Here is a 19,226-nt window from a genome sequence, read left to right on the forward strand (position 1 = left end):
TCATCACTAAGTTGTCAAGTGGCATGCTTAAAAAACCATGTCTTTCATGGTTTAATTTAAGGGTAATACTAAATGGTCAAAAAAATTGGACAGAAATTTAAAAAGTCTATAATATCCTTTTTATTTTAAAATAAATTGATTTTTTTCTATTTTTTAATTAAAAGGTATTAAAGTTAAAAAGATAAAAATGTTCAAAAAGGTAAAATAACATAGTATGAAATATGTTATTTTATCATTATGGCCAAATTTTCTGGCCAAAAGATTTTTTCCTTAATTTAACTTACCTACGTTAACAATGTAAATTTAATTATTTTTTTATACTATAAACTACGTCAAGTAACTAATTTTACTTATGGTGGAAATTACGTGTACGTATTGGTTGAATTGCTTAAATATTCCTTTTAAGACAATGTTTATATTTCGATATTTTTTTAAAAAAAGTTGTGTAAGTCTAATTCTTGAAAAAAATAATTATTTGGATGACATCCAATTCGAGACTAATAGGTTTGCTATACTATCCAATCCCACAGACAATATATTAGACGTTTAATGTAACTTAAAAGATTATATTTTACACCATACATGATCTAATATTTTCTTATAAGATTTTCAGTAGAGTCATTTATTAAACAACTACCTCAAAAATGAATAAACGGCAAAAATTTCACATACAAAATTACGAATTTTTTTATGGAAGAACCTAGTTGGGGAGGAAGCTAAGTATGAATTGAAGAATCCAGCAAGTAGCTTAATTGTTTAATTAACAAAAAAATTCTTAATTATATTTAATTAGTTGTTATATTTTCTTGTGAGCAAATTAAGCCATATTAGATCAAGCATGTTTTGTGGTGAAGTAACAAGAAACAGAAGACCCGCAATTTACAATTTGCAAATCCAATATTTGACATGACTTAACAACTATTTAAGGAGAAACAATTAATTATAATTTGTTTGCCATACTGACTTCATTATAATTAATTTAATTCGAAAAGTTTAATTCTTAAGAGGTGTTCTTTCTTTTTCATGTACGAAATGTTTTATCAAATGGACAAATAAAAAAAGAGTACAAGTCTTCGTGCATGTACATAGACTTTTCTTTTATTTTAATTTTATTTCTACTTTAAAAAATTTAATTTAATTAAAGAAACAAAGAGAAAGCTAAACGGACATCTCATCTACTGGCAACAGGTGAAGTCCTACTCTTATGCTATACTTTTTAATATTATTATTTTTCCATCTCTAATTACGAAATAAAAGGAAAAAAATATAAAAAAATCAAACAATATAATATACACTTTCTGTTTCACCATTAATGTAAACCCAAAGTCAGAAATTATAATATTATTGAAGAAAGTTGAGTTTTTTAAAATAAAAAAAAAGTAAATCTATAAGCTTCTTAGAAGTCGTCTAATTGATACTTATTTAAAGGGAAACGAATAACACCTTTAAATTCCTTGATCCTTCCTTTGTAGGGAGAGTGGGTAAGTATTCTTATCCATAATTAGAGATCTCGAGTTCGAGTCCCCATTCCAAATAGGCAAATACAGAGTCGTGCGAACACTGGTGGAAAATAAAAAAAAATGAAATTGTTTGTCATCTGAAAATTGGCTTAAAAAGTTTAATATTTTTTTTTAGTCGATTTAAAAAAGAATATTTATTTTGTTTTTTGACAATTCTTTAATTTTAACTCTCCACATGACACTTTTAAGACACGAGAACATTTTGCTACATTCTATATAACTTTAGCTTAAGATTACAGGATTAAAAAGTATTTATTTTTTAAAATTTCTTTTCAAATCAAAACTGACAAACAAATTGAAACCGTGAGAGAGTATATTTGACTTTCTAAAACAAATAAGTTAACAATATCTTAAGCTGATTCTTTTAGTTTTTAACTTGTATGACTTTTGAGTTGAGATGATTGCACGTTCGATCAGTGTTAAGAGCTCCAACAAATTGAATTCTAATTAATTTAATTCTTGCTTGGAAGTATGAACCTTCTTTTTTTTTCTTTTTTTTTTTTTGTGGTAGGGTCAATTGTTGTATATAATTAAAATTTTGTTGCTCAATTGATAGATAAGTTAGCATATCTTTTTCTGGAAAAATTGCTACTTGATTTTTATAAGTGAAAATTATTTTCTTTCTGTTAGGGAGTGTCCTTTTTTTTAATTTTCTACTACTGTTGACAAAATTTATATAACATTATTTACATGTTGATAGCTAATTAATGAATTTAATTTTTAATTTCAGAATGATTCAAAGAATTTGACACACTTATACTGGAATTTTATCCTTCAACTTCATTTTAACTATTCAAATATGGTTTTGAAAACACAAGTAGGTTGCCACGTCAGGCAACTCGTCTTACGTAATGTCCACGTGGCACCACATCAGAAAATGAATGCCCATTGGATCAATAGCTCAATGTTTGTCTATTACATGGCCTTGAAATTGAATAAACTGGAAATCTCATTTCCATTTTATCAGCAATACATATTCAGCTGATATATTTCTGAACTGTAATGTTGATTTACATCGTCTCCGAACCACAATGTTGTAAATTATTCACGCTTCAATATTCTTCATCTGCTTGCGTTGATCTAGTAATAGGAATTGACCATCTTCCTAGATGCGCTGTGTAGTTTATGCAACGGATAACTCCTGTCCCTGAGGGTCCATCAGGAAAATCGATAACACTAATACTTCCTGCATTGAGATGAAACGATCCCAACCATTCCTTTGTCAGATTTAGACAGTGTCCCATCATCGCGATATGAAGTGCAGGATGGCCAACAGCAATGACTACATTGTCTTGGTCAGCTCCTTTTGATAGTTCATACAATAGATGTTTCCATGATTTTTCAGATTGGTCCCATAAAGATGTTGTGACATCGTCATCCAATCTATTTAACCAACCAGATGAAACATTTTGCAATCCTGATGCATCCTGCAGAGGAAACGGAGAAAATTTAAGTATGAAAATCATCAAATATTTCAAACTAGAACGCGAGAAATAGTACAAGTTGAAACACCAACGTATGCAAGATTTAGTCTGAGCAAATCAAGAAGAATATTTTATGACTTTGGCTTCAGAAATTTAAATTTTCCTATCTCAATGCATCCCTATATTGTTATCTATAGATTATTTTTTTTTAAAATGGTTATTTTAAGAATGTTTTGCACACAACCTCTTAAGTAAATTCATCAACTTGTTTCAGTTTAGGAAATCAGTAGCATGTTTCTTGCCTTTTTTGATTGTGTAAGAATACTTTCAACATCCAGATCTGGTATCTGCTTCGTTTCCACATAGCGTGGGATACAGTCAGCTCCAAGGCAGTCAGCAGCTTCTTGAACCTATAAAATTCAGAATAAATTTGTGTTAAGAAAACTAATGCTCTTTATATAAAAGACCGTCAATCAACGTACTATCTGAGTGGTCATACTTTGGTGATTGTGTCAGCTGTCTCTACAGATGCCATTTTAGTTCCACTGACTACAGTATTCACTTTCAGATCAAGAAGCAGCTCTGCTATTTTCTGAGCCTGTCATCCATTTTAATAAATCCTGTAAGGTAGTGACACCCCCGAAATGAAGCTGAATGCTACTATAGAAAGGAGAACCATCTAACCTGTATATTTCCAAGCATGTTCAAGGGGCCATTTCCAGTATACGGCATACTACTCTGTACAAATTTCAACTTCCATGAGGGAAGAGCAGAAAATGGTGAAAGCAACAGATAAGGATACCCAAAAGACAATGAGCAATTTGAACAGCTTGCCAACATGCTAAACAGAATAGGGGCTAAAAACCTGAAAGCTAAGGAGAGGACAAATCAGAATTTATACAGTACATGACAACATGCCTGAGTTCTCCCCTACCTCCATGCTTAATCTACGAATGGAAAGCCAGGTTTACCAGTCAGGGAAATATTCATAAGGTGCATAAGCCCCAATCTCAATTTCCTATGTCTCTGAGGATATCCATTTAGAAGCATTATGGACACATCCAAGATTACCCAACCAACCAACATGGTTTATTTCTTCTTTTCTTTTACTTAATCTATGTGAAAGTAACCTCTGACATCCTATATCATCCTTCTCTTTCTTTATTCTCAGGTTGATAAATTACTGCTTTATCATCCAAGATAGGATTTCATTTAAACAGATGTTGAAATCCTCAAGCAGAAAATATGATCGGCGGACGTACAATCATTGTGTCATCCATATCTCTTACCATAAGCTAAAAGTACAGTTATTTGTAGTTCTGAAAGTACTTCTAAGATAAACTAAATTTCATGAAGTTAAAAAGTGGAAGCCATAAATTTTTTATTGATTAGAGAGGAAACTGCAGTCCTTGCGAGTCGAAGTTCCTAAAGGCATTGCAAAGGTGGACGAACTCTAGTATGTTCAAAGCTCAACAGTACATTCTCCACCTCTAGAAAATTTATGTGATCTCAAGTTAGGGTCACTGGAATGGTTAGTATATAGCCTTTCTTCATATTAATTTATCCATTCATCAATTGTGTATAAGGATGGTATCTTCAAGAATGATTGCATGAGAGGATGATAGAATGGATAGATAAGGTTCTTCTATCAGCTGAAAGCCAAAATCCTAGTACCAAATGAATGTGTAGCACTCAAACTAGTCTTTGACCAAAAATTATATGAGAGGTTTGCAGATTCATACTTCAAGAAGGATCAAACGGACTCTTCTCAGAAAATATCCATGCTTTCAACTTTGTTTTGTTCTCACATAAGAAAAAATAAATCCCGAGCATTAGCTGCTGTTTCTGGGTCATAGTCTCATAGACTACCTTTTTTTATGTCACAGATATGAGAATCAAGGAACCTAATATGTCTGTTTACGGTCCATTGCCTACTGCATACCTCTAGGTCACTCTCTGATACTCCATGGCAAACAAGTACGATCCGCTTACTAGTTTTTCTGCCTGCAGAACTTCCCCCTGCTACAGGTGATCCTGGGGTCTGCATTATCCAAATTTAAGCCACAGCAGAAAGATAATCAGATATATGACAAACCATAGTCTTGAAATTCAAACTCCAGATAAAGCCATAAAGAACAAAGATTGCATCAAGTAGTTGAAAAATAAAATGAATCAAAAGAAGATTGAACCTACAAGTCATGTGTTGACCTTGATTATCTGAAAATCAAATGAAATCTGACAGCCTCTAGTGTTGAGAGCCTAATTAGACTATGGGATTAAAACGAGTCTAATGGAGCAATATGGATAGAGGATTCATATTTAGCAGAGTAAACTAGCTTATGATTTGAGGCATGACAGTTGTTGTTGTTGTACATTCTTGCATTCAGATAGAGTGCTGGACCAATCATTGTATATAAATGAATATTATTACAGCATTAGAAACTTTCAGAAAAAAAAATATTTTAGGCTGAATTTCCTTGTCTAAGCCAGCAGATTTTCAGATCATCAAATCTGTATGTCACAACGAAGATATAGCAGAGAATTTTCCTTTTCTAGATACCTTTATATATAATCATTTAATACCTAAGACTGAGTAAAAGTGTTACTGGATACCTGATTTAAACGATTAAGGCAGATATTTGGGGTTCCGCCCTCAGGTTGTGGAGTAAAGTCCAGCACACTAACGCCGCAATTGCTCTGAAGTAGAATCCTGAAGTACTCAGTTCCTAATCCTGATGATGGTGAAACAAATATAAAAGATGAAATCAGACTGCTAGCAGATGTTAGAAACCTTGAATTAAACTAGTTACATTAAGTAAAGCATACCAATGGCTGTTGCAACGAGAGCCTGATTAACTGCATTATGAGCAACAACTAGAACAGACTTGCTTTCATGGACCAAAATTTTGTCCCAGCAGCTTTTAGCACGAGCCCACAACTCTCTGACTGGATAGTGACCGTCAATAATGAAATTTGGTGCATCTATTTGCCATTGACGAAAAGCTTCACCATATTTAGCTTTTCCTTCATGCTTCAGGAGGCCCTAGAACAGACATATGTTTCCACAACAGGAATACCATTAGATTCGGACGCATAGTCCTGTCAGTCACACTGAAGCATGAGTGGTCCACATGCAAACAGACAACAAGAATAGCGTTTGCCATATTCACAGATTTCAAGTCCAAGAGGAAAACACAGAGAAGAGGTGTAAACTACAACTGACTTGGAATGAGTATAGGTCAATTTCCCTCATGTCAGAATCAGTAATGATCTCCTCTTCACGAGCACCCCATATTATCTCAGCTGTCCTCTTTGAGCGACGCAGTGGACTGGAACATGCAGGCCACCTCTGTCAATCATTTTAGAAACATAAAAATGAATAGCAAGAGACTCTTTTTCTCTACATGCATCAGCTAAAAGTGAAATTATCATACAATTTATGGTTACAGATTATTAAGTACAAACTCCTTGAAACCCTTTAACTTCTCTCCAGTATTTAAGATCAAGGATAAGTCAATAATTGAAATTATCAGGTTGACTGGTGATTGTGCTCTAAGTCAATAAAACTACAAAATGTACCTTTAACAAAGCAAGGCTTCTAAATGAGAGCTTGATTCGGTTCTGGATACCTTTAATCGATTATGTCCTGTTTTCCAAGGTTATTAATTATCACATTAAGCATGCACCTTCACAAAACTAAAAAATCAAGATACATGTCTTCAGATATGCTTAGGACATACCAAAAGTCAACAATGGCCAAGCAACCCAAAAGGTTTTAGACATGGATAACCACTAAATTACTCTTCTAGAAGTGTCCATGCTTCAGAATCAACATACTACGCCTTAGTAGTTGCAATAAATTCCATTCCTTAAGTTGCAACCAGAAATTTACAAGCCGATTAGGTGCTACTCCAAATCAGAAAAAGTTCTCTTCATGTCAATAAAACCAAGGCTCTTAACAAATGAAGGGGCTACTGATTCTTTCCCTAGTCAAGAAAACCTACTACACTAGCTGTATTATTCATTAAATATCCTAATGCTTATCAGGATTTCCATTTGATTGCTCTGAAAATTTTGAAACTAGGAAATACTAAAATTAATAAGTGAAGAAAGAACTTATTTTCATCTCCTTATGATAATTTCAGGGATTTAACACAAATGGAAACATGGGCCCAACCCCATATACATCCTACTCTCTCTAGACCCACTTGTGAGATTACACTGGTTTTGTTGTTGTTGACACAAGTGGAACCATGTCAGATCAATCAAATCAGTCCATCAGACAACCTACAAAGGTTGTCACTTTTACTCTGCCCTAGCTGAAAGAAACTCATTTTTTTAATGACAGTGGGGTTCGAGCCAACTTCTGCGCAGCTCAACTAATTCCACGGCATACTTGACACCTCCCACCAGCAGCATGTAAATCCAGAGTTTCTTGTATTGTCAACTGATACCACTTTTTTACTGGTTCCTACTCGTGCAAGTGCCTATTAGACAGAGTTATCTCAGCTATAATCCTATCCCAAATTGCCAATACATAAAGTACTTCAATCGTAAATTCGGTAAAATAAACATAAATCTCTCACGAAAATTTAAGAGGGAAATAAAAAATCTAGGAATAAAACCTTGAAAAGCAGATATCGAAGGAGTCATCAATAAGCATTTGTCGAGAAGTTTCAGCTTGAGATTCTCCTTTAGAGGTAAGAACTGAGAAATCGGAACTTCCCTGAATCCGACCCTCCGCATTCCACGTGCTTTGCCCGTGCCTCACCAGCACCACCCTCTTCGCCCCCTTTATCGCCGGAAATTCCAAACCCTTTAAACCCAGAGATTCCGTCCGCTCCTCTGATGATTTATCGATTTCTTGAGCAACACTTGAAGAGCGTACAATTGCAAATAAGGGTCTGTTTGGATTGTGAAAAGGCAAATTCTTGGGTAGTTTTGGGTTGAAGAAAGAGCTTGCAGCTATGGAGTACATACTGTAAATTTCTTCGATTTTTTTCTTCTATTTCTGAAAATGGTGATTCCCTCTAATATTTTTGGCGCTAAAAGACGATGAAATTTTTAGTACTTTTATTTATGTGGTTACCGTTCGGTTTGGTTCGATAAAATCAACTACAGCAACAAAGGATCAGAAGAAGCCAAAGACCGACACGTGTTAATTAATTTTATTAGTCTATTTTATTTTTAGTTTTATTTCCATAAACCAAAATTTGTTTCTTTTTGGAAAATAAAGTTTATATTTGCCATAAGATTATGTAAAATTGGTATAGTTTTATCTTTGTTCGAAAGCGCTATACTTTCAATGTGAAACTTTTCGATACGAATTCAAATTGAATTGAACTTTAATGTTGATATCAAACATCAAATGAATTGATATCGTTATAAATTAACTCACCTATGCTCTTATTTATATTTCGCCTAAAAATAACTTACCACGGGGTTTATGTTTCGCCAAATGTTTTTAGTGTGAATCGGATGTCCATTTACATAAGCCATAAACACCCAATAATGCATCCTATATAGTACATACTACATATATTGTGTCCACCAATTTAACATAGAGGCAATCGTCACATGATAAAATCGTGGGAGTATATTGGATCTTTATATGATTTTGATTTTTGTTAAAGGGTTCAAAATATGAAGAAAAAAGAAACAAATATTTAAATAAGTCAAAAGGTGATCAATATCTATTCTTATATTATATACAATATAATTTTTCATCGAAAGAGATTTGAGTGAATTTCTTCGGTCCTATCTGGCTCCACGCATGTTAGCTACCATGTGAAGATGTCCAACTACTTTTAAGTACTTTGATGTAGAGTATTCACTATTGAATAAATGATACTGATATCATTCTATGTTAACATTATAAATCGTGGTTTCACCTTCCTCTTTTACTAGGTAAAATAGATTTGTTACTAAGCATAATTATAGTTATAACACTTTTAAAATGATTAACCTTCTTAAAGTTATAGTAATACTATTCATATCAATTTGCGCATACACCTGTCAAGCACACGTATGAAATAATATCTTCCGCTAAAATTTAGATAGACGAAAAAAAATATCTGATATTATTTTTATTGAAATTCAATACAAGACAAAGAAAAAGGGTTGTTCGAGACTTTGGCATAAGCAAAGGAATCAATTTAAGCAATAAAATCATTATGCATATGATTCCTCTAAGAAAAATCTTTTTGACCAGAAAATTTGATTAGAATTTGATTTTATCTATGTTATTTAAAAAGGTAAAAGGAAAATGCTAAATAACCAGAAAATTTGGTCAGAATTTGATCTGAAAATTAAAAACCTAAAATATTTTTTTAAAACTGATCTTTTTTCCATTTTTAGTTAAAAGGTATTAAAGTTAAAACGGTAAAAATATTTAAAAAGGTAAAATAACATAGATAAAATATCATTGGCTGAATTTTGACCAAAAAGATTTTTCCAGGAAAGTGCTAAATGACTAGAAAATTTGGCCAAAATTTGGTTAGAAAATTAAAAAAAACTATAATTTTTTTTTAATTTTAAAATAAACTGATTTTTTCCGTATTTAAGTTAAAAGGGTAAAAATCATATCTATAAATTTAACCTGCATGCACACTCTTCAAAATCAAATTTAATTTTACAGCTAATAAACTACGTGACATGAGAATAGGCATACTTGCGTACTGCCAATTTATGTTTTTATCAAAAATTCTAAATTTTATAAACTCCGTGTTAAAAGAAATATCGATAGGGGAGTGTATGGTACGGAGCAAAATAATTTTTCTGAAATGTCTTTTTATATTTGGCATCTGGTTGGAATTTTTTTTGGAAAATGATAAAAATAAATATTAACAAGTTCTATAAATGACATTTTATGTTTATTGTATCATTCTCACTTATTCAACGCCCCAAATTCTATCATTTGACTATCCCACCCTTACCATCCCCGGCCCAAGGCCCCACTTTTCATCTCCTCCCACCCCTATAATATTTTGATAGATTACATATACGTGCTTTTAAGATAACATATTTTTGCTTACTTATCAAGCACTAGAAAATAAGTAAGAAATCAACTTATTTTTCAAGATTTTTTTTCCATGAAAAATGTTCTTTGTATACCTAGTCAATCACACCCGTAGCTCATTTTATGTCCAATAAGAGAAAATATAAATACAAAATTTACTTGTTATCCTTATTTGTTAGATATTTCTTTTAGAATTAAACACTATTAAAAAGAAATGGTTATATTTAATATAAGGCTATAGTTGAAAATAATTATTATTATTTGTCTTAAAATTTTAAAGCGGTACTTATTTTGAGAGGAAAGAAATAAGCGACAAGATCATAAAAAAATTGTTAAGCTTTCTGAAAATTAAATAGACAATTTCCACGTGCTCCATAGACTTGTAATTTTAACTTATATTATACGAAAGAAAAAGGATACTACTTAGACTTTTGACCAAAAATAAACAAGTGTCAATTAAAAAACTAAGCAAGCTCCTAGAAGTTGTGTCCAGGTCAATTTGATCCAAAGCTTTGTTGAAATTTAATGTTATTTTTGACCCAATGGACATGTTTTGGAACATAATATAATACTATATGTTAAAGAGCCTCTTCATTAAAAGAATGTTCCAAGAAAAGGAAAGGAAACTGCAACGTGACCAAACAATACAATTTTGACTGCTAAGGAAATTTCAACTACTCTTAACCACCTTTTTTTTATACTAATCTGACAAAAACATGTACTGTGAAAATCAATAAAATACATAATCTAATACTCCCTATGTCCCATTTTATGTGATATAATTTGATTTGATACGGAGTTTAAGAAAGAAATAAAGTCTTTTAAAACTTGTGGTTTAAAGTAAATGATAGAAATTTGTGTGGTTATAAATCATTTCACTAAAGGTAAAATAGATATTTTAAAGTAAAATTGTTACTTAATATAGAAATGTGTCATTATGACACTAACTAAAAAGGAAAGTAAGTCATATAAATTGAGACAGAGAGAATAACACATGTTATGTGATACTCATATTTTTCAATTAATTCTAATATGTATCGCTTAGAAATCATTTAAAGGAATAAATGCTCTCTAATAAATTTAAAAGTTAGATTCAGAACTCGAACTCAAAATTTTGTACGAAAATCGCTACATTAATTTAGTGTATCTAGTAAATACAAGGTGTCATACCACACATCAACTAAATTTTGTGCATAGAAAAACACACATGTACATAGAAATATAATCCACACATCAAAACCTAATGTACAAGATATCATTATTGTCATCACCATCGTCCATCTGGCAAGTTCGATTAGGTGGGAAAACAAAGATTATGGTGTTAAATCATCATATATATTATCAAGACTCCTAAATAGTTAGTGAATCAAATAATCCTCATTAATCATAACATTTAGTAATTAGTGTCACTAATTAAATAGTATTAGGGGTGGTGGAGATGGAGTCAAGCTAACTAGGTGTGCCATTTGGTTGTAGGTAAGAATATATAGGAAATATTAAGCCACACATCAAATTTAGGCACTATATCTAGTTTCAATCATATAGTGATCGTTTGAGGTTTTATAATTGATATGTGTGAATATACTTTTTTATTATTTGCGTGAATATAATTAGACAAAAATAATATTGTATATAGATGAATATATTTATTAAATGTATGAATACAAATAATATACTTTTTTATTATTTGCGTGAATATAATTAGACAAAAATAATATTGTATATAGATGAATATATTTATTAAATGTATGAATACAATATTATTTAAACAACTTGATGTCCATTGAACGTAGAGGGCGATTGTTAGTTAGCTGGAAAAAAAAGAAGTAGGTTTTAACGTTCGTTTCTCCTAATTTGACATTAATATTACCCTCTTCTTATGTGCTTTACCACTAGAAATTAGAATTTACATCAATAGTCTTACCCGTAATTGATAAATTAAAATAAATTTTTAGTTTTACGTCATTGTTTAATTTAAATTTGATCCAACCTATTTTGATAACAATAAATGTTGAACGAATCAAATCATAATTCGTTAATTGCATTTGAATCGTCTTAGACACATATATATATTCACCAAACTTTATCGATCTAAAGTAATCCTAATGTAAGCGAATGTGATAAGGGATGAAAAATCCAAATATAGGTGGATTTGATAAGAGATTAGAGATGCAGAAATAGTACGTTCTTTTTTTTTAACCCTCTCTAGGAACTTTAACCATTTTACTCCCTTGATAACTCGAACCCACAATGTTAAGCTTGGAAATGGAAAATATGTAGCACCTGAACAACCTCCTCTCGTTACAAAAATAGTACTTTAAGATTCATTACGTGTTTAAATTATACTTTTGTTCTTCTTGACATTTGTTAATTTGACACTTTTTTTTTTAATTTTTAAAAAGGAACAGTTCAAGAATGGCAATCGCTGAATTTCTAAATTCACATGTTTATCGATGTATAATCAAATTCTTATCGGTGATTGCTTATTTATAATTTAAATTAAAAAATGACTTTATGAAAAATCTTTTACACAAGTAGCTTGATCTTCACTTTTAAAAATGACAAGTAAACAAATTTTATGTCATATCTGGTATTTTAAAATCAAGAAATTGGCTTATAAAATTGGGAGTGAGAGCTGTTGGTGATTAAGGGCATAAAATGGCTAAATATGTAAGGTAAATATATTTTTATATTTAATTATTAACATATGACGTCGATGAACTAATTGTCATAATTGGATACGTACAATATTTGAGCTTTTTTCAAGTTATAATAAAACCTCCCTTTTAGAGTAAGATTTTCACCACCTCAAATATTGACACCTATTTCTTGCCCTCCTCTCTAACAAAGTATTTTTTTGAAAAATAAAGGCCGACCTTTTACTTTCCCCTTAAGTATGTGGTGTAGTGCATTTACCTCCTTAAGTTTCCCTCTTAAGTTTGTGGAGTAGAAGGCATTAACTTTTTCCTTTAAGTTGGTAATGTAGTGCATTTAACTCCTTTCTAACCAACATGAGTTGTGGTGCACTAGTGGGAGTGTTTCACCTTTAATCAGAGGTCTCGGGTTTGAGCCTGGATATGGAGAAAATCCTGTTGGAAGCGTGCAGAGCGCGATTCGAATTTAGTTGGAACTCCAATGTGAACTCCGGACATCGGGCGAAAAACAAAAGAAAAACTCCTTTCAAAGTATGAGGTTTAGAGGTTCTTTTGATCGTGATGTCCGTGCCAGTTTCTCTACCAATAATATGTATTAGGTAATATGTTCACCAAGGTTAGGATAGATGGGAAGAATCACCAAGTATTTTTTTGTTTTCGCTGAGAATTAAACCTGAGACCTCACGATTCTAACCATTTCATTGATCACTAGGTCACACCCTTAGATATGCATCCCTACATCTCATATTTATTTGATGACATATTTCATATTGAGGCTTTAAGTCTTATTATAATAATTTAATTATATGTTTTTATCGTGCTATGAACGGATTAAAACATACAAAGTATAAATCAACTAAATATAGAACTATATGTTCTAAATCAGTAATTTTAAAAGTACACAACAAATAAACTATTACATATTTTAAAAGTTGAATTCATAAAATTTAAGTCTTAAAGTCATATTATTATTGAATGGTGATAAATTTCCTCTTTGTACTATTTTGATTAGCTTGCACAGTTGCATGGTTATTTTAGGTTTAAAAAAGGGAAAAGATACTACTCATATTACACTTTTTTATAACCAAAAAAAACTTAAATGTATAGTATTCTCATGCCCTTTGCTCCTTTAATCACAATATATTCATTTTCTTTAGAGTCCCTTCACATTTACCTTTCCCTCTTGTAAGCTTTTATTAACTTTCTAACCACCAATAAGTGCTAATCACTTTCCATTAATTGATAATCTCAACAACCTAGAATCACTTTTAACAACTGTATTAGTTACTAATTGGGTGCACTAATATGTACTCCATGAGATTCTAAAATTTCAAACTTTTTGTCATTGTTCATCTTTAATCAAGTTGAATTTACTTTTAGATGACATAGGCTGAGTTTAAATAAAATATATGATCAGTAAAATAATATATAATTTGTTTCAATTTGTTTGAAATTTGGATATTTTTATTGTAATTAAAAGACAAAAAAAAAATAGTATTGGAAATTCAATTATGATTATGAGTACCTAAATTCAAAATCTTGCACGATTCGTCAATTCGTCGCAACCACACAAAAAAAAACAATAATTGGTCATCAATACATATATTTTAAGTTGAAATTTGAGACATTAAGTTTTTAAAATTGTGGTTGAACATAAATTTTACAATCTTATTTGTGTTTATACGTGCATTTTAGAGAGCTTCCATTTGGTCATAGATTTTGAAGTTAATAACTTGAAAATTTGAATTGTTTTTGAAACTTAAAGTCATGTTTGGACATACGTTTTACTTGAATCAACATTTCAAAATCTGACCAAACAAATATTTGAAAAAATATTTTCAAAATTTGATCCAAAATTTATAACTAAACACTAGTGAAATAATATATAGGCATAAAACATAAATGTGCTTTTAAACTTGAGCTCAATTGTCAACTATGTCTTCCTTCAAAATGTGTATAACTAGACACTTAAATTTATATTAAATTGAATAAGTAAACACACACGTTCTACATGCGTCGTACATAACAAAATACAAATAATTTAAATGTATCTCATGTGAATTGTCATCTATAATGCTTTTATACAAATATAAATACGTAGATACATGAATAAATTCAAAATTAAAAAATATACCTGTGAACTTAAATCAAGTCAGGACAAAGAAAACACAATACAAAATAAAAATAAAAAAAAAAAAAAAAAAAAATATATATATACTAAGGTATTATTATATGTATAGAGAAAAAAGAAAAATACTAGTAGGAGAAAGGAAAAGGGGCGGGGGTAGGTGTAAGATTGACCGAACGACTATCGCACACCACCATATTCTCAAGTCTTCTGTTTTCATCAATACCTACCAGTCTACCCACTAATATATAAACCCCCCTTTCCCTTCTTTTATTTCTCAGCTTGCACGTTCCCTTCCTAAAAGAGAACTACAAGCTTCAATCTTTAATCTTTCAATTCATTTCGTTACTCAAATAATATAGATTTACTTTCAATTTAACGAGATTAAATCAAAATGCATACCATTACTCCGTCATCGGGTGTGAGTCTCAAATCCTTAGTCCGGCAAACATCGCCGCCGCCGGGTCAGATCAACCGGTTCGTACCGGCTCGACTCGTTGTTAAATGCGGGTACCGGTTTGACTCAGCCAACACGAACGCTAGTACTGTGAATACCAACGGTGTTCCGGCGAGTAACAACTTCGCCGGCCATGTCGGAGCGTCAAGAGCTGACTGGCAGAGCTCTTGCGCTATTCTGGCTAGCAAAGTTGTTTCGCAGCAGCAGGATACTGAGAAAACAGGTGGAGCTGGTGAGATTACTGTCGTGAACGGACACAAAACACTGGATCTCGTTCCTATTGATAACAATCTCCCCAAGCCGCTCACGATTACTGATCTCTCTCCTGCGCCGTTGCACGGCTCGCAGCTTCGTGTGGCCTACCAAGGAGTACCTGGCGCGTATAGTGAAGCTGCTGCTGGAAAGGCTTATCCTAAATGTGAAGCCATACCTTGCGATCAATTTGAAGTTGCATTTCAAGCCGTGGAACTCTGGATCGCAGATCGTGCAGTACTCCCCGTAGAAAATTCTCTTGGAGGTTCAATTCACCGCAACTACGATCTCCTCCTCCGTCACCGTCTCCACATAGTCGGCGAAGTCCAACTTCCTGTTCATCACTGCCTCTTAGCTCTTCCAGGCGTTCGTAAAGAGTACCTGACCAGAGTCATCAGCCATCCACAAGCCTTAGCCCAGTGTGAGCTCACTCTCACAAAACTCGGCCTAAACGTAGTGCGTGAAGCCGTCGACGACACCGCCGGAGCTGCGGAGTACATCGCCGCCAACAACCTCCGTGACACAGCCGCAATCGCGTCCGCTCGCGCCGCAGAACTCTACGGTCTACAGATCCTGTCCGAAGGAATCCAGGACGATTCAAGCAACGTGACTCGATTCGTGATGTTAGCCAGAGAACCAATAATTCCACGAACCGATCGTCCATTCAAGACGAGCATAGTTTTCGCACACGACAAAGGAACGAGTGTACTGTTCAAGGTGCTATCAGCTTTCGCTTTTAGGAATATCAGCTTGACGAAGATCGAGTCTCGGCCACATCGTAACCGGCCGATTCGATTGGTGGATGATGCGAATGTGGGAACGGCAAAGCATTTTGAATACATGTTCTATGTAGATTTTGAAGCGTCAATGGCGGACGTGAGGGCACAGAATGCGTTGGCTGAAGTTCAGGAGTTCACATCTTTCTTGAGGGTATTGGGTAGCTATCCTATGGACATGACTCCATGGTGTCCATCTAGGGAAGAGTAACAATTCTTTTTCCTACTCAAAATATGAGACGTGAACAAATAATTATTTTCTTTAATTTGTAATTATATTTTCCGAATTAGGAAAAATACAAGCAATTTAAGTTTAATTCCATTTAAATTTTCTTTCTCTATACTATTGATTCAATTTTCGGGACGTATGATTTCACGCTCAAATAAATGAAGGTAGAAATGAATGTTTAAGAATTTTAGTTCAATTTCAATAACTGAGGAGATATTGTCCTGGTAAATATAATTATGTAAAAGAGTTAAATGTTTTTGTCCCTTTGATGCTTTATTCTGTCCCTAATATATTTGGTGTTTGGTGAATTTTGAATGCAAGTATTTTTTTCTTTCTTTAGACAACAGAAAAGAGTTGGACATGTTTGATTGTAATTTTTTTTTAAAAAGTAATTATTGTTTTCAAAATGAAAAATATTTTTTGAAAATTAGACTTGTGTTTATGAATACAAATTGTGAATATTTTAAAGTGAAAATAGTTTTATTAACTAAACATATTTTCGGAAGTGGAAATTTGAAAAAAATTCATAGCGAATAGTTAGTGGTGGCTGCTTTCCTTCTTTCTTTTTTCTCATTCGTGTAATGTTCATTTTTTCAAGTCTCAACTACTTTTCTTGACTTGTTCAGCTTTCATGGCGGCTGCGTCATACAAGGCATTTACCTACTTTTTTTTTAATTGAGAAAATGCGTCCTTTTTCTTCTTTAAATAGAAAAATGACATACCTAAAAGGATTTTGAATGAAAATGGCAGGTAGGAGTAGATGCCCATATAGGGAAAAGAATCTAATATACCACTCAATTTTGTCATATAGATCTAATATACCCCTTGTTATAAAAGTAGCTCATATAAGATCTACGGATCGAAGCATAGAATGTATACCAAATACTAAACTTCACAAGGCAAGGCACCACTTCCCTCAATCTTGTCCGCCATAAAGAACACTCTCGCCTTTTCCTGAATAATCTCATTCCTAATTTTGTCACTCCTAATATGTCCACACATTTATCTCAATACCTTTATTTCCACAACATAAATCTGATGAACATGAGATTTCACCATGGATTTTATAAAGTTAGAGTTTATCATAGTGATCCAAGGCAATTTCAAATCAAATTATAATGACAAAGACATGTATAGACATTGAATTTTTGCGGACTCTACAAGACGTGTTCAATTCGAATTGGGATACTAGAAGATGTGTTCAGTTTCAATTAGAATTCTTGAAGGTTATTCAACCCTAAACCCTAGTTTATGCATATATAAAGGGTACTAAATTCCCTTAAAAGACATCTCAAAATATCCCATAAACTCTTGAGTATTTTTAAAGATCAAGATCTCGAATATTCCACAAAAATCATAGAATATTCATATAGAGGTCAAATTTAAATCATACTAGTTCGAGAAATACGCCACTAACGGCCCTCGAATCATGGATAAATCTTAGGAGAGTAGAATCAAGGGAGGAACATAATTATACTCGCAATCTTGATGAATAAAATTATGTTTCTTCTTATTTTATTGTGATTACAATTTATTTTCTGTCACTTTAAAATTTGTTGCAAACTGAATAAGCCAAACTTCATCAAGAACAAAAACTAAACTCTATATCGCAAAATACAAAAATAAATCTAAATCTTTTCCTTGATTTAATTTTGGGAAAGTCTTATTTCACTATCGTGTTGTTGAGGGGAATTGATAGTAAATCATTTTTTAAAATTAGTGTGGTAGGTGGAAATATATATATGCCTGATTAAAACCCCTCAATTGTTAATACATTATGACGCCATACATCATGCCTTATTTTACTTTAAATTATTTTTTTTTGACTACATTAACGTCACTCTACTTTACCAATATTATTTCAAAAGTCTTGTTGCTTATAATTAATGAGAGAATCCCAAATTTATATTATCCCCTTATTATTTCTCAAATCCAAAAAAACAAAAATAGGTTGTGGTGGAATTTAATCAAAAATTTATACAACATTTATAAGTATTATAATTTATAGTATATAACAATTGCAAGAAGAGTTTAATACTATCATTTATCTTCTTAGTTTTTTTTTTATAAAAAAAGACAAATTATTTATGGAAATAACATATGGGAAAAATAACTTTATAAAGACACTAATCAGTGGATGAGTATTAAACAAAAGAGGGTTTGGTGGGTTTTGATCAACATTTATACAACATTTAATCTGATGGAGAAGTCTTAATGAATTGTCACTGTGTCGAAAATAACCTTTAGCGACATTTAAATAATGGTATTAGGTTAAATTGCCGCTAAATATATATTTTTAGCAACAATTAATATTCTTTGTAAATGTCCTAAAAGCCTCTAGCGATATTAGATTTAATTGCAATTAATTAATGCGGATAAAGATTTTAGTATTCGTCGTTAATATGTTATTTATTGTCGCTAAATTTTATTTTATTTTTGTTGTAGTGTGTTTGTATAAATATTATATATAACAATTGCAGGAAGAGTTTAATATCGTTTATCTTCTTAGCTTTTATTAAAAAAAGACAAATTATTTATGAAATAACATATGGGAAAAATAACTTTAAAAAGACACTAATCAGTGGAGGAGTATTAAACAAAAATGACAGGATCTTATCCATGATTATAGCTAATTAGTCCTCAAGTGATTTGCTAATTTCCAACCATAAATTAAGTCGGCCACTTATTTTCTGTTTATTAAATAATCACAACCACCTTTGTGAGAAATACAGGAGTAGATTTTAAAAAATAAATACTATATTTTAAGT

The 19,226-nt window shown here is 32.0% G+C and overlaps 2 protein-coding genes across 2 annotated transcripts; one reads left to right on the top strand and one right to left on the bottom strand.

The window, feature by feature from the left end:
• Positions 1-2,313: 2,313 nt before the first annotated feature.
• On the bottom strand, positions 2,314-7,988 carry LOC125807876 (probable 2-carboxy-D-arabinitol-1-phosphatase). Its single transcript, XM_049487614.1, has 9 exons — positions 7,570-7,988; positions 6,168-6,273; positions 5,771-5,987; positions 5,558-5,676; positions 4,887-4,985; positions 3,629-3,682; positions 3,444-3,542; positions 3,247-3,354; positions 2,314-2,947 (listed from the first exon to the last, which is right to left on the bottom strand). The coding sequence occupies exons 1-9, from the start codon at positions 7,920-7,922 to the stop codon at positions 2,573-2,575; spliced, it is 1,530 nt and encodes a 509-aa protein (XP_049343571.1). The 5' UTR covers positions 7,923-7,988; the 3' UTR covers positions 2,314-2,572.
• A 7,075-nt stretch (positions 7,989-15,063) lies between these two features.
• LOC125807862 (arogenate dehydratase 1) lies at positions 15,064-16,557 on the top strand. Its single transcript, XM_049487599.1, has one exon. It carries the CDS (start codon positions 15,139-15,141, stop codon positions 16,438-16,440), a length of 1,302 nt encoding a protein of 433 aa, XP_049343556.1. The 5' UTR covers positions 15,064-15,138; the 3' UTR covers positions 16,441-16,557.
• Positions 16,558-19,226: the final 2,669 nt, after the last annotated feature.

Source organism: Solanum verrucosum, unplaced genomic scaffold, assembly GCF_900185275.1.
Source record: "Solanum verrucosum unplaced genomic scaffold, falcon-dt-bn FXZP01000183.1, whole genome shotgun sequence".
Classification (NCBI taxonomy): Eukaryota; Viridiplantae; Streptophyta; class Magnoliopsida; order Solanales; family Solanaceae; genus Solanum; species Solanum verrucosum.